Source organism: Hemiscyllium ocellatum, chromosome 2, assembly GCF_020745735.1.
Source record: "Hemiscyllium ocellatum isolate sHemOce1 chromosome 2, sHemOce1.pat.X.cur, whole genome shotgun sequence".
NCBI classification, from domain to species: domain Eukaryota; kingdom Metazoa; phylum Chordata; class Chondrichthyes; order Orectolobiformes; family Hemiscylliidae; genus Hemiscyllium; species Hemiscyllium ocellatum.
In genome coordinates, this window is record NC_083402.1 from 88,446,842 (window position 1) to 88,463,882 (window position 17,041).

Below are 17,041 nucleotides of genomic sequence, written 5' to 3' on the forward strand. Positions count from 1 at the left end.
CTTTAGTAAATTTCTGCAGTGTGTCTTGTAGATAGTACACACTGCTGCTGCTGAGCGTTGGTCACTAAAGTAGTTCCTGCTGGCAACAAGAAGTTGATTGGTCTACAAACTAGTACAACAACTGTGCCTTTGATTCTTGGATGGCTGAGCAGCTTGGAGCTGGAAACCGGCTACAGAGACAGAGGAGGTAAAAACATGCACAGATCTTCTCCCAGCTCACAAACTGCCCATTTTTTACAGTCAAAAAAATCGGTTTAACCCTGAAGAAAACTACTTACCTTTTCTAAGCCGTTGCTGCAAGCTGGGATTTGATAAATCAGAGATGTTTTCCAAGTGCACCAGTTATTCTATACTTCTTAGACAGCAGTGGAAGACCATCTGAACTACAGAGTATTTGGCCAGCCTGAAGTATGCTCTTTTCAGTATCGGTCCTGAGAAGCGAAGAATGCTGAATTGACTTTCCATTTGTCTACTTCTACTAATAACATATTTTCCCTATTTGGACTTTTAGTTAGTAATATTATATGCCAATGGTTTATATCTGTTTACCTATGAATATAGTTTAGTTACTTGTATTGAAAAAATAATTATTGTTTAGTACATTCTTTCTATTAACTTTAATCTAAAAGCAGATACTTGGAACAAAAAAACTTTAAGATTTGATCCAACTCCAGAAATAGCAGGGCTCATTAATCCAGTGAGTTGTAATACCTAAGTCCTGTACCATCAGTAAATCACCATACTGGTATTCTTCCTCTCATCACACCAGATGAATCCCCCAAGACTCTTAGATAGCTGTGGGATACATCTCTTCAATCCGAGACTTGACTGTCTCTGTGAACGTCCATGGTTGTTTACATTTGCAAAGGCAACTTCTTCTCTCTCCCCACCACACAAAATTGTCATTTGTTTATGATATCCATTGATCTGTAGGGAGGCCTATGAGCTGATGTTTCAATGGCTTCCTCTATGTAAAACTCTCAGCAAACTCACTTGATTCCTGCCTTAAGCAATGGAATTCGTGTTGGTAGAGTTGATTATTTGAGTTGAGCTGGAGAGGTGTGCTGAAATTTACAAAGATCTTATCTGAGTTTCTGCTGTCAACTTCGCTCAACTCCCAGCTATTAAACAAATGGAACCCTTTCTTTCCTGTTAACAAAATAATGTAACTGACCCTTTCTACTTTCCCAGTTCCTTTTAGAAACCAACCGACTTCTCAAATGCTTCAGCAATATCAGTCTCTGAAGTCTGAGCTGGAGCTATGCATTCATTGCTGTGATGGTGACCATTTCATTTGTGCACAGTTTGCTCAGTATCTATTTTTGGATTTAATTTGGGTTGAGGTTTTCAATTTAACTCAGCGTTGAAATTTAATTTTTTTTGTGTGTTTTAGTCTTGGACAACTGCTGCTACCATGTTCTGACTTCCGGTTGCTAATAAACTCAAAATATTTACATCTTCGACACAGAAATGCTGGAGCTTTGTTGAGTGAATTTCTCATTACTTTCAGTGGGACTGGTACAAATGGAAAGTCAATTCAGTATTCTTCGCTTCTCAGGACAGGTACTGAAAAGAGCATTCTGCAGTCCAACAGTGAATGTGGCACTCTGGGATATTTATTCACATGACAGTCAACCCCTGGCTCTTTACCAATATCAGTACAACAATATAACATATTTCAATTGTAGGTCTGCCAGGAAAATCTGTTGCTTCATTTAAGGCTATGTCTATTTCTTAGCCACCAGTGATAGAATGGTTACAAATCTCTTTGTCTGTAGGAGCTGTCATATGAACTGAAAGAAGGAGGACTGATTAGATCCAAGAACAAAATGTTAAAAATGACATTAAATTAGTCATAATAGAATTTTATCAGGGTAAATGTTTTACCAGTGTGCTATTTTTAATCTCTTAGTTAGATCAGATCACACTTTCTTTTGATTTTACAATGTAATTTATATTTCTTAACAGAAAATGAAATTCATCCAAACGCGTCACCAATCTGACAAAAATAATTCACTGACAGATTTCACTCTAGCTGAATTTAGATACTGTCATGTCCTAATATATTATGAGTTTTCAGTCAATACTTGCAGAAATTGGACATAAACAGGCTACTAGATGGTTAGTGTAAATCATGTGATCTTTGGAATTTTGAGCTTCAGATCACCCTATATTTGAAGAAATTTTACAGCCATTCACAGCCATTCAGAAAATTCACAAATCCTTTTGTTCAGGAAAGATCTCCATAAAGGAACTTTAGTATTCTACTGGCCTGTCTCTCTGTTTTTCATCCTGGACAAAAGAGAACATTGAAATTCAATATGTGCAAGTTGACTGAATAGATCCTATCCTCTTTCCATTATGTTACGATTGTCCCTCATGCAACCTAAAATGGCTGCCTGAAACTTTCAAGGTGTTAAATACAACACAGGATATATCATCAACATGCTATGTTTTGTTTGGAAAGAGGACTTTGAAACTGTGGAAATTTCATACTGAGGAAGCTATTTTGTTGTGTGCTTTTAAATCAGCAAGAAGTTTTCTGCAGCTAATTGAGAATTCCACTGAAAATCATTGATATTGTTATAACTCCTCCAAGCTGTCATGGTTAACAAAAAGCATTACTTGAAAGAGTGAGATCCTGATGGCATAGGATTCTCCCAAACCGGTTCCAACTTCAAATTCACCTAAGAATCAACTTCCTGGAAATCTTGTAGTGAGCTGTCATCCATTCTTTTACTAAGCCTTCACTTAAGTAAATGCATCAGCTTCAGTTACAAAATTGCTGGACATCGAAGGAAAGGATTGTGACAATTATAAGCATTAACAATCTAACACTTTCATTTGTATCCAATCTGTGTATGTGTGCGAGATGAATGAATGAAATGTATTATTCCATAACAAGTAATAAGAATAAATCATCAGCTTTAGTTTAAAACTCTGAAAAAGCTTGCTGTTTAATGCTTTCAATTGGAACATTTGCTTTGTGAGTGATGATATGCAAACCTTTTACTAACAAGATTACTGGTCATGAGCAGTATAGAGAAACTCTCTTCATGATAGCACACTCATATATGTCATAAAATAGGCAGATCGGTAATCTTCTGATCTAGTTATTGTATAAACTGGATAGCTCATCATTGTGAATATATGTGAACAATCAGCTGAGACAAACAACATTTGACTATATTCTTCCAGAAGTAGTATTTGAGTGGATGTGTTGACATCTCCTGCTGACCCCATCTGAGGTTGGAGTATGTTACCATGTTTTATATACTAACGACAATTGCCTACACTACAATGGTTGTATTTTGGATATCAAACTAAGTAGAAGATTCGTAAAAGTTTGTCCTGCCATTCCACTGATGTTGTGGCTGTCAAATATGAAACTGGAATAACAGCAGTAAGGTAATATTGAGGGAGAAAAGTGGAATTAAATTTGTAAAGTTTGTGTTTAAGATTCAATTCTTAAATTAGTAGCAAACTTTATTAACACACAATAGCTTCAACCATGTAGATGAGATAAAATGTTGTTATGTTATCTATTATTACACATCGCCTTCATCCATATCTTCAGAAATCAGCTGAGTTTCTAATTAACTGTCTGTAACAGATCTGTAATTCATTTGATCAGACAGCAGTTTCATTCCAAGGCAATTACGGAATTGCAGATGTTTTTAATATAATACTTGAAAACGTTTTCTCATGTAAGTTCATTGTTATGATTTCCTCATCAATTTTATAAGATCTTTATCAAGAAAGCAATGTGTTCTCTGGTTCTTATATCCCTTGCACTCATGGCTTAGTTTTATTATTGAAACTGTTGCTTAGTTTCTTCTGGGAATTATATAAATACAAAGCATCGAGTAGAAGATAGTTGTGAACAGAGTTTTTGTTATATTTCTTCATTCATGGATTGTCAGTATTGCTGGCAAGGCTAGCATGTATTGCCTATCCCTCCTGCTCTCAAATAAGTTGAAATTAGTCTCTTCTTGTTCAGTAGAGAGTTTGTACAATTTGGCTAAACAATGACTAAGGAATAATGATATCATTCTGAGTTAGGATGATAAGAAACTTGGAAAGGAACTCACAGGTGACATGTGGCTCTATTTGGCTGCTGCCCTTGTTCATTCAATCAATAGAGATCTCAGATTTTGACAGTGTCATAAAAGGAGCTTTGCTAATTGCCCAGTAAATTTAATGATGGTATGCCCTGCCCCTGCGCCCCCCCCCCAACCCACTGTGTTGATTCATGGAATGCAAGTCAAGAGAGCTGCTTTGTCTTTGATAGTGTTGAAGCCTTTTAGATTTTGGAGAAGTAGCACTCATTCAGGCAAAGAGTCTTGTGGCTTGTAGATAATGAAAATACTTTGGGAAGTTGGGTGGTGAGTTACACAGAGTAGCCAGCTTCTGGCCTAATGCTGTAGCCCCAGTATTTGCATATCTGATCCAAATAGGTTTTTAGTCAATAAGAAGCTTCAAGAAACAATTGTTAGGGATAAAATTAAAAGTCACATAGAAAGAAGTGGGTTGTTTACCAAGACCCAGCATAGATTTCTAAAGGGAAAATCATGTTTAATTAACTTCTTCATTTTTTTTAAGAAGAGATGACAGAGATCGATAAGGGTAACGTTGTTGATATGTTAAATATGGATTTGACATAAAACATTTGATACAGAACCATGCAACAGATTTGTGAGAAAAGGTGTCCCTTTTGAATAGTAGTGGTCAATGGATATTTTTATGACTGGGAAAAGGTTTGGAGGTAATTTCCCTCGGGGTTGATATTGGCACCTTGTTTTTCCTGATATATGTTGTTAGACCTCAGCTGGGTATTGTGTTACAGCTTCAGGCTATAGGAAGGATATGAACATAATAGGGTGAGTGCAGAAGCAATTTACAGAAATGTTTCCAGGAATGAGAAACTTCAGTTAATACAATAGATTATAGAGGTTGGGACTGTTCTCCTTGGAAAGAAGAAGTCTAAGAGAAGATCTGATAGAAGATTTCAAAATATTGAAGGGACTATAGGGTAGATAGAGAGAAACTGTTCCCATTCATAAAATAATTGAACAAGAGGGCACAGATTTAAATTGATATACAAATTTAGTAAATGTGATGTGATGAATATTTCAGACCTGGAAGCAGAGTCACTTGAGGCATTCAAGACAGCATTTGATGATTCTTTGAATAGAAACAATGTGCAAGAATATGAAGAACAGGCAGGAAAATGGCACTAAGTCATGATTCTTATTGGAGAGCTGGTGCAGACATGATGGGTCAAATGATTTCCTAATGCGCCTAAATGATTTGTGATTTTATGAAGGTGGGAGATCCATCCAATCCTGTTGAATGTTAAAGTAATGCGTTTAGTCTGTATTGTTGAAGATGGTCATTACTTGATCCTTGAATGAAACTGAAAACTCTGTAATTATCATTTGACATCTTCATTTGTCACTTCATGGTAGAGGCAATGTCATTTGGTGGAGCAGCGAAAGATCATAGGGCCAAGGACACTAGCCAGAAGAATTCCTGTTGTATGATTTACAATAATCACCGTCATTCTCCTTCGTGCCAGTAATGATTCCAGCCATTAAAGAGCTTTTCCCCTAATTCCAATGACTTCTATTTTGCTAGGGCTCCTTGAAGTAGCACTTGTTCAAATGATGCTTAAAAATGTGTTGCTGGAAAAGCGCAGCAGGTCAGGCAGCATCAAAGGAGAAGGGGAATCGACGTTTCGGGCAAAAGCCCTTCTTCAGGATTGAGGAGGGTATGCCAAGCAGGCTAAGGTAAAAGGTAGGGAGGAGGGACTTGGGCGATGGGCATTGGGAGTGCGATAGGTGGAAGGAGGTTAAGGTGAGGGTAATAGGCCGGAGAAGGGGTGGGAGCGGAGAGGTCGGGAAGAAGATTGCTGGTCAAGAAGGCGGTGCTGAGTCTGAGGGTTGGGACTGAGAAAAGATGGGGGGAGGGGAAATGAGGAAGCTGGAGAAATCTGTATTTATCCTTTGTGGTTAGGGGGTTCCTAGGCGGAAGATGAGTCGCTCTTCCTCCAGGCGTCGTGTTGCCATGGGTGGGAAGATTACACCTCCTCCCACCCTTCCCCCTGTAAAAACGCCATCCCATATTGCCAATTCCTTCGCCTTCGCCGCATCTGCTCCCAGGAGGACCAATTCCAATACCGAACAACCCAGATGGCCTCCTTCTTCAAAGACCGCAATTTCCCCTCAGACGTAGTTGACGATGCTCTCCACTGCATCTCCTTCACTTCCCGCTCCTCTGCCCTTGAACTCCGCCCTTCCAATTGCCTTCAGAACAGAACCCCACTAGTCCTCACCTACCATCCCACCAACCTCCAGATACATCGGATCATCCTTCGTCATTTCCGCCACCTCCAAACGGACCCCACCACCAAGGATATATTTCCCTCCCCACCCCTATCAGCGTTCCGGAAAGACCACTCCCTCGTCAGATCCATACCCCCCACCAACCCAACCTCCACTCCCGACACCTTCCCCTGCAACCGCAAAAAATGCAAAACTTGCGCCCACACCTCCCCCCTCACTTCTCTCCAAGACCCCAAGGGATCCTTCAATATCCATCAGAAATTCACCTGCACCTCCACACACATCATTTACTGCATCCGCTCATCCGATGTGGCCTCCTATACACTGGGGAGACAGGCCGCCTACTTGCGGAACGTTTCAGAGAACACCTCTGGGACTCCCGGATCAACCAACTCAACTGCGCCGTGTCTGAACACTTTTATTCCCCCTCCCACTCCGCCAAGGACATGCAGATCCTTGGCCTCCTCTATCGCCAGACCATGGCAACACGACGCCTGGAGGAAGAGCGACTCATCTTCCGCCTAGGAACCCTCCAACCACAAGAGATGAATACAGATTTCTCCAGCTTCCTCATTTCCCCTCTCCCCACCTTTTCTCAGTCCCAACCCTCAGACTCAGCACCGCCTTCTTGACCAGCAATCTTCTTCCTGACCTCTCCGCCCCCAACCCCTCTCTGGCCTATTACCCTCACCTTAACCTCCTTCCACCTATCGCATTCCAAAAGCCCCTCCTCCAAGTCCCTCCTCCCTACCTTTTATCTTAGCCTGCTTGGCACATCCTCATCATTCCTGAAGAAGGGCTTATGCCTGAAACGTCGATTCTCCTGCTCCTTTGATGCTGCCTGACCTGCTGCACTTTTCCAGCAACACATTTTTAAGCTCTGATCCTCAGCATCTGCAGTCCTCACTTTCTCCTTGTTCAAATGATGCCTCAATGTTGAGGGCAGTTATTCTCACATTGACTCTGAAATGTTACATTTCTGCTCATTTTTGGATCTAGTTTAAGTGCTCTCTGGAAATCACCTGTTCTGGTGGAACCCAGAATTGTGTATTGGTATTAGGTCATTGATGAATAAGTCCTCTTGATAACAGTGTCTGTCAGTAATACAGTTTGCATATGATTGAGTTTATACAGATGGGACTTTAATTAGCCAGAATGGATTTGTCCTGTGTTTTGCAGACAACTTGTGTTTTTTTTTGGATAGATGTCAACAGCTACACTGCAACAACTTGCCTAGAGGTATGGCTAGTTCTGGAAAACAAGTCTTTAGCTGCTCAACTGGGATGATAAACTGGCAATAACCTTTGAAGTGCATTTGGCTTTATTCAGGTTTGATCTTCTACCTGAATGGTAATGATGTGACAGATTGGGATTGAATACAATTCTGTTGTTGCTGCTGGTTCATATCATCCCTAGAATTCCCAGTTTGGGGGTACTAATCAGATTCAAATCAATTCCATTTAGTCTAGTGGTGAAACAATGCACTCTGATTGAGAATATCCTGTATGTGAAGATGGGATTTTGTTTTCACAAGGACTGAACATTTGTCAGTACTTACAATACTGACATGAACAGATATAACTGTGATACTACATTTGTGAGAGCAAGGTCAAGTAGATTTTTCATCATATTGATTTTCTCATCACCTGCTGCAGACACCCAGTCTGGCACCTACTATCATTTGGACTTTGCCAGCTTGTCAATAGTGGTGTCACTCTTGGTAATGAGTATTTAAGTCTCCGACATAGAGAACATTCTGAACTTGTGCAACCATCAAGTGCTCCATTTAAGTGGTGTTAAACATGTAAAAGCGCTGATTTTCAGCTGAAAGAGAGCGGTAGATGACAATCAGGGTGGGTTTTCTGATGTGGTGAGACTCTGTTTGGATCCATAGTTAATATTGAGGACTCACAGAACCTTTTCCTCTTTATAGTGTATCACTGTGCCATTACCTACAATGAGTGTGTCCTGCCAGTGGGATATAATATACTCAGCATTGGTGATGGAGGAATTTGGGATGTTATCTGAAAGGTTTGCTTCTGGGAGTATGACTATGTCTGGCTGTTTGACCATGTTGTAGGACAACCCTCCTGGTTTATGCAGAAGTCCCCAATTGTTTGTGAGGAGGATTTTGAAGGAGTTATGGGGGCTGGATGAGCCTCTGATGTAACCTTGCTTGTGTTGAAATCAGGGTTCAATCCAATTTTATTCTTTGTATAACCCTTTATAGTGCTGTGAATAGAATAGAATAGACTTTATTGTGATACAGTTGAGTGGCTGCTAGTCATAGAGTCATAGAGATGCTAGTGTTGTAATTTGGGTTGGGTTGGATGGGAGGAGTGGCCGGGTCAACTCTAGGAATGGTCAGTTCCCATGGGAATGTCTTTGGGTGAGGTCGAAGGGGAGATGGGATTTCCAGTTGTTGTGCAGAACTAATTACACTCTTAATTACTGAGTAACACCAAATTAAACTCTGCAACATTTCCAAATTTTTTTTTGAGTTAACACTCCAAACTGCCCCTGCAGCACAGTGGCTCAGTGGTTAGCATGGCTACCTCACAGCGACAGGGACCCGGGTTCGATTCCAGCCTCAGGTGACTGTCTGTGTGGAGTTTGCACATCCTCCCTATGTTTGCATGGGTTTCCTCCAGGTGCTCCGGTTTCCTCCCACAGTCCAAAGATGTGCAGGTCAGGTGAATTGGCCGTGCTAAATTGCCCGTAGTGTAAGGTGCATTAGTCAGGGATAAATACAGGGCAGGGGAATGAGTCTGGGTGGGTTACTCTTCGGAGGGTCGGTGTGGACTTGTTGGGCCAAAGGGTCTGTTTCCATACTGTGGGGAATCTAATCTAATCTAATCATGAACGTAGGCTGGAAGACATTCCTGGAGAGTCCTGGGCAGCATGGAGAGGGGTAAGATTTAATGTGTTCCCAAGGGCCAACTACTTCACGCAGAGGATGGTGCATGTATTGAACAAGCTGCCAGAGGAAATGGTAGAGGTAAATACAATTTACATTTAAAATGTCATTTGGACAGATACATGGAAAGGAATGATTTCAAAGGTTATGGGCCAAATGCAGACAAATGGGACTAGTGCAGTTTAGGAGACTTGGTCAGCATAGAGTCATAAAGATGTATAGCATGGAAATAGACCCTGCGGTCCAACTCAATCATGCTGACCAGATATCCCAACCTAATTTAGTCCCACTTGCCAGCACTTGGCCCATATCCCTCCAAACTCTTCCTATTCATATACCCATCCGGATGCCTCTTAAATATTGCAAAAGTACCACTTCCTCTGGCAGCTCATTGCATACATGTACCATCCTCTGCATGAAAAAGTTGTCCCTCAGGTCTGTTTTATATCTTTCCTCTCCCTCCCTAAACCTATGCCCTCTAGTTCTGGAGTCCCCCACCCCAGGGAAAAGATTTTGTCTATTTATCCTATCCATGCCCCTCTTGAGTTTATAAGCCTAATTAAGGTCACCCTTCAGCCTCTGACGCACCAGGGAAAACATCCCCAGCCTATTCAATCTCTCGTTATAGCTCAAGTCCTCCAACTCTGGCAACATCATTCTAAATCTATTCTGATCCTTTCAAGTTTCACAACATCCTTCCAATTCGAAGGGGACCAGAATTGCATGCAATATTTCAAAAGTGGCCTAACCAATGTCCTGTACAGCTGTAGCATGACCTCCCTACTCCTATACTCGATACTCTGACCAATAAAGGAAAGCGTACCAAACATCACCTTCACTATCCTATCTACCTGCTTTCAAGAAACTATGAACCTACACTCCAAAGTCTCTTTGTTCAGCAACACTCCCTAGGACCTTACCATTAAGTGTATAAGTCCTGCTAAGATTTGTTTTTCCAAAATGCAGTATCTTGCAATTATCTAAATTAAACTCCATCTGCCACTTCTCAGCCCATTGGTCCACCTGATCTAGATCCTGTTGTAATCTGATGTAAGCTTCTTCAATGTCCACTGCACCTCCAATTTTGCTCTCATCTGCAAATTTACTAACTATACATCTTATGCTGATATCCAAATCATTTATATAAATGGTGAAAAGTAGTGGACCCAGCACCCATCCTTGTGGTACTCCACTGGTCACGGGCCTCCAGTCTGAAAAACAACCCTCCACCACCACCCTCTGTCTTCTACCTTTGAGCCAGTTCTGTGTCCAAATGGTCAGTTCTCCCTGTATTCCATGAGATGTAACCATGCTAACCAGTCTCCCATGGGGAACTTGTCGAACACCCTACTGAAGTCCATATAGATTACGTCTATTGCTCTGCCCTCATCAATCCTCTTTGTTACTTCTTTAAAAAAACTCAATCAAGGACGTAAGTGCAGGTTTTGCTGCTCTGGACGTCAGAGGATTTGGAGACTGGAAGTTAAATAAAAATGTGAACATAATAATAAATTGAGGGAAGGATATGTTATAACTTGCAGATCAAAGGCTACCTAAGTATAAGAAGTTATTAAGAAACTGGCAGATGAATGGCAGAGATTAGATACTATAATCCAGTGCAATTGAGATCAAAGAAAGGAAATAACTGGTAAGAATATAAAATAAATTTCTCTGGGATACAGGGTATAACATAATGTGGGATCTGGAGTTATTTATGAAAAGCTTAGCAGAAAGAAGAGTTAACCTACTCAAAAGCAATCATTTGTATAAAGTCTTTAATATGACCAACATAGAAACAAAGATAAGAGCAGGAGTAGACCATTCAACCCCTTGAGTCTGCTCTGCTATTCAATATGGTAATGGCTGATCATTGAGCACAATATTTTTAATCTTGCCCTCCTCCATGTGCCTTGATTCCTTTAGCCGCATGAGTTGGGTGTACTTCCTTCTTGAAGACACATAATGTTTTGGCCTCAACTACTTTCTGTGGTAATGTCTTCTACAGGCTTACCACCTTTTGGTGAAGAAATTTCTCCTCATCTCAGTCCCACAATGTTTACCCCTTATCCTTAAACTAGGACTCATGGTTCTGGAATTCCCCACTATCAGAAACATCCTGCCTGCATTTAACCTGTTTCATCTTGTTGGAATTTTATAGGTTTCTAAGAGATTCCCAACCTCCTCCACCCACCACCCCCCCACTTTTCTAAATAACAGTAATCAATTCAATCTGTCCTCATTTGTCAGTCCATCCTTCCTCAGATAAGGAGACCAAAACTTACACAATATTCCAGGTATAGCCGTGCCAATACTGTGTATAATTGCAGTAAGACATCCTTGTTCTTGAACTTGAATCCCCTCACTACAAAGGCCAACATACAGTTTGCCACCTTTACTCCCTGCTGGGCCTGCATGCTTATTTTCAGTGACTGATGCACAAGGACATCCAGGTCTTGTTGAACATTCCTCTTTTTCAATTTACAGCCATAAAATGCCACAAAGCACAATACAGGATTTTTATCAAGCTCAACATTTCACTTAACCATTAAGGCACTGACCAAAAGCTTGGTTAAAGAAGTAGGTTTTAAGAAGCCTCATAAATGTGGAGAGAAAAGTAGAAATGTGGAGAAGTCTTGAGAAGGAAGACCAAGACAGCTTCAGGCACAGTCGCCAATAGTGGAGCAATCAAGGTTGGAGATATCCAAGAGGTTAGAAATGAAGAAATATGGAAATCCTGGAGTGTTATAGTGCTCAAGCTGGTTACAGTGATAAGATGGATTGAACAGATAAAAATGAAACCAAGTGAATGCAGTCTCATCCAGCTGTATGTGCCATGTCAAAGGCTGCAGGCAAGTTAAGAGGGATATAGACAGGTTGTTTACTACAGTCAATCACAGAAGCTTGTTATGACCTTGTAAAGAGCTATTTCGGTAACTGAGCACAGATGGAATTTTGATTGGAAAGATCCAAACATAAAATTACTGGAAAGAAGTGCAAAAACTCAGCATGTATAACCAGGGAAATAAAACACAAATTACAGACAGGGAAAATAAATACGTCCAAAGAGCTTATGGAACCACACTTGGAATAACATGCACAGGTTTATTCGCTGAGCTAGATGCTAAATTTACAGGCAGTTGAGAAAAAGGCAATCTAACTGGTTCCTTCTCAGCACACTCTGCATTCCTGTGTCAGGTACTGATGCACTTTGTAACCAAGTTGGCGAATTGGGTAATGTTTTCATTTTGGCGATATATCAGCACAATTGGACAATCCAGATGAGCCAAAGTTCAGGCTACAGTAGATGGCACCTTCATAACTTGGTCAGTTCTCGTAGTCAACAATCTGGTCTTACTGAACAAGTGCTCAGTCTTAAAAAGAAGTTGTTTTGTGAATATTTGCAATATTGGCAAGACTTCATTTTTTACCAATCCCTAGTTGTCCTGAGGTAATGCCAGTTGGCTTTCATTTTAAGATACTGCAGTTGTTGCAGCAAAATTTCTCTTGCAATAATGAGAGGTACAAACTTCCAGGATATTGATTAGCAGCAGTGAAGTAATGGGGTATTTCAAGTCAGGATAATATGGGACTCGGAGGTGATCCCAAAATAACACTGCTTTCACCGTTCTTAGTGATTAAGGCCACAGGAAGAGGGACTGTCAAAGTTTTTTTTTTAGATTAGACTTACAGTGTGGAAACAGGCCCTTCGGCCCAACAAGTCCACACCGACCCGCCGAAGCGCAACCCACCCATACCCCTACATTTACCCCTTACCTAACACTACGGGCAATTTAGCTTGGCCAATTCACCTGACCCGCACATCTTTGTGACTGTGGGAGGAAACCGGAGCACCCGGAGGAAACCCACGCAGACACGGGGAGAACGTGCAAACTCCACACAGTCAGTCGCCTGAGTCGGGAACTGAACCCGGGTCTACAGGCGCTGTGAGGCAGCAGTGCTAACCACTGTGCCACCGTGCCACCCAAAAAGTTAACTTGATTAATTTCTTTGAGTATCAAAAGTAAGCTGCTTGTGACGGAATATAAAGTCTCCTGGAGGGAAGAAAGCCATTGTTTGTGGACAACATAATATTCCCTTTGCTGCCATAGATACTCACTCTATTAAAGCTTCCATAATACTGGCAGAGCAGTGCCATAACTGCCTTTACCGTATAATCAATCTAGTTTTCAATAGGACACTAAAACAGGATTTTATGCTCTTGAGAACCTGGTGGGAGAAGTTCTGCAGTGAGTTTCTGTTCATGACCCAATTAGTGGTACTAATTTTTGCTGTATTCTGCTGATCTTTGTCCATTTTTGTCATTCAAAAAGACCTGGATCTGGATCTTCCTGGGTAAAGTGGCTTCAGCTGCTTTGATTAAATCACTATGTGGAGGAGAGCGTCAGGGCGAGTATCACTCTGATGACATCTCAAGAACTGCTGCAATTGATCACATTTCATAATGGACATTCTTTCTTGTTTGACGTACTGTATCTCCCTCACCAGTGCTTTAATTACTCTTCTCCCACATTTAAATGAATGACAAGTCCTTCAATCCAGTATCCATCCTGCAACACAATGCTTTGTGCCATATATGACATTGCTAAGAATAACAATCTAACTGAATGGGTTGGATATGAATGTCCCTCCACACCAACATGATGGGCAGAGTAAAGTCAGGAGGGGGCATGAAAACCTAGTAAATCCAAAATGTGACACTAGTCAGAATCTGACATGCCTACCTTCAATTTCACCCCAGTGAGTGGTGAAGCGTACATGTGTGTCAGCTTGGAAGCTTTATTAACATATTTAAATTTAGGGTTCCACAGAAATCCTTGCTAAGGTTATGGCAGTTTACTTATGAATGGAGAAGGAGCTGTTGACTCAAGTACAATGCATTTTCTAACACTTCCTGTGGACCAAGAGGAACAAGGAAATCTATAACCTCCCTTTATAAAGTTAAAAATCACACAGCACCAGGTTATAGCCCAACAGGTTTATTTGGAAACACTAGCTTTCAGAGTGCTGCTCCTTCATCAGGTCCTTCATTAGTACTACCAGTGCTCCGAAAGCTAGTGCTTCCAAATAAACCTGTTGGACTATAACCTGGTGTTGTGTGATTTTTAACTTTGTACACCCCAGTCCAACACCAGCACCTCCGAAGTATCCTTTTATGAATGTAGCCTTGCTTACAGCCTCTGCTGAGGTTAGTCATTTGTTGTACCAACCCAAAATCTAGAGCTTGCCCTGCAATCACAAACAATCCTCTGCACAGAGCCTGATCTATCACCTCCTCCATGAGTGTGTTAAGTCACAAACTCCACCCCCACCCTCAACCCATCCCCACTGGCAAGACTTGATCTGTAGCCTGAACCTCCAAATTACCAGGAAATGTCCCCAAGGATTGACAACTGTGCTCCTGGTCTGGTAGCCAGTCAAAATGGTGTCAAACTGTGAGAACAAAATCCTGCCAAATTGTATCCCAGGGCATGGAAGGCTCTTCAGCCATTCTCCTGCTCCTTCTTACCTCACTATAAATACTTGGGCAAGATGTCACCATTAGTTAACTGCACTTGTGGCTTTACAGATAACTGGAAGTAGCTACAGAGATAGTGATGCACTGGTGATAATCTTTCAGGAATGCTTAAATTCTAGATAAGTCCCAAAAGATTGGAAAACTTCCAAAGTAACATCTTTATTTAAAAAAGGAAAGAGGGAAAAAAAACAGGTAACTTTAGACCAGTTAAGTTAACATCTGTTACTGGGAAAATGTTAGAATCAGTTGTAAAGAGATTAGATCATTTAGAAATATGTTATTTTTCAGTGTAGTCAGCATGACTTCCTGAAGAAGAAATCGGGCCTGACAAATTTACTAGAACTCTTTGAAGAGATAACAAACAGGATGGATAAAGGGAAAGCTGTGGATGTATTTGGATCTTCAGAATGTGTTTAAACAGATATCACACATGTTAGGCTACTTAATAAGATAAGAGGCAGTTAACTAATGCTGACCTGTTGTCTAATATTGGGGGTAGGATAATAGTATGGACAGAAGATTGGCTAGCTAATAGGAGACAGCAAGTTTGTTTAAGGGAGCATTTTCAGGATGACCATCTGTAACTAGTCAATTGTCATTTCTTGCATGAGGAAAATTAATGGGCCAAGTTTGTGGACAAAACAAAAATAGTTGGAAATGCCAGAGGTGGGCTGACAGAACTTGTAAAAAGATATAGAAACTTGGCAGATAAAAGTTCATGTGGGAAAATATGAGGAAGAATGAATGAGCTGAATATTACTTAGTCATAAATTCATAGAGATATACAGCACAAAAACAGATATTTTGGTCCAAATCGTCCATGTTGACCAGACATCCTAAATAAATCTAGTCCCATTTACCAGCACTTGGTCCACATTCCTCCAAACCCTTCCTATTCATATACACATCGAGATGCATTTTAAATGTTGTAATTGTACCAGCCTCCATCACTTCCTCTGGCAGCTCATTCCATACACGCATCACCCTCTGCATGAAAAAGTTGCCTGCAGGTCTCTTTTTATACCTTTTCCCCCTCACCTGAAACCTATGCCCTCTAATTTTGGACTCGCCCACCCTAGGAAAAGACTTTGTCTATTTATCCAGTCCATGCTTCTCAAGATTTTATAAACATCCATAAAATCTGGAGAAGTAAGCATATAACAAACTCAAAAGCAACCGGAAGTGAGATGGCATTCTTCTGGGTTGATTTTTTTTTTGTTTCTCATATGCAAATTTCTCTGAACAATAGTTTACCATACCTGTGCAGCAATACAATCATGTGACAGAAGCCATCATGATCTCACGGCAATCTTTTCCTGGGAAAGAGCCATTGCTAACTGCAAGTCATGGCACTGCAGTGTAGCATGCATCCATGAAACTGCTGACCTTGTCCTTATAAGTAGTAGAGGTTGCATGCTGTACAGTGTTGGCAACTTGGTGAGTTGCTGCAGTGCATCTCATAGTACACATTGTTGTCACTGTATGTTGGAGTGAATGCTTGTGGATGTGGGGCCAATCAATCAGGCTGTTTTGTCATGGATGGTGACAAGCATCTTGAGTATTGTTGGAGCTGCACTCATTCAGGCAAGTAGGGAGGATTTCCTCACACTCCTGACTTGTGCTTTGTGGATAATGGAGAGAATTTTGAGGAGTCAGAAGATGAGTTAGTCACCACAAGATTCCTAGCCTATGCTCTGCTTTAGCCGCCACAGTATTAACATAACTGTTCCAATCCAGTTTCTGAACAATGGTAACCCACAGGACATAGATTGTGGGGAAATTCCCTGAAGCTTTGGGTGCAAATATTGCTTTCCAATAATCCTTGCAATTCCAAATGTTGTCTGTATCTTTCTACATATGGATACAGCATGCTTTGATATCTTAAGAACAGTGAACATTGTGCAATCATCAGTGAACATCCCACTTCAGATCTTGTGGTCAGGGAAGATCATTGATTAAGCAGTTGAAGATGGTTGGAATGGAATGCCCTGGAGCTGAGATGTTTGACCTAGCCATCTATTTTATGCTAGGTATGACTCCAACTAATGGAGAGATTTCCTCTGGTTTCCATTGATTCTATGCTAGGACTTCTTGATGTCACACTCAGTCAAATATGGCTTTGATATCAAGAGCAATCACTTCTTCTATCCATGCTTGGACCAAGCTTGTAATGAGGTCAGAAGCTGAGTAACATCAGCTCTAGTATCATCCTTTTGGTTTGTTTAGTTTACAAATATTGAGCTA

At 40.9% G+C, this 17,041-nt stretch overlaps 1 protein-coding gene across 1 annotated transcript in view; it reads left to right on the forward strand.

The window, feature by feature from the left end:
- The window catches only part of ntrk2a (neurotrophic tyrosine kinase, receptor, type 2a), a 254,756-nt gene that overhangs the window by 211,381 nt on the left and 26,334 nt on the right, over window positions 1-17,041 (forward strand). Inside the window, exon 16 of the mRNA XM_060845213.1 lies at window positions 5,600-5,632. Within this exon, the coding sequence (XP_060701196.1) occupies window positions 5,600-5,632 (33 nt within the window). The remainder of the gene's footprint in view (window positions 1-5,599; window positions 5,633-17,041) is intronic.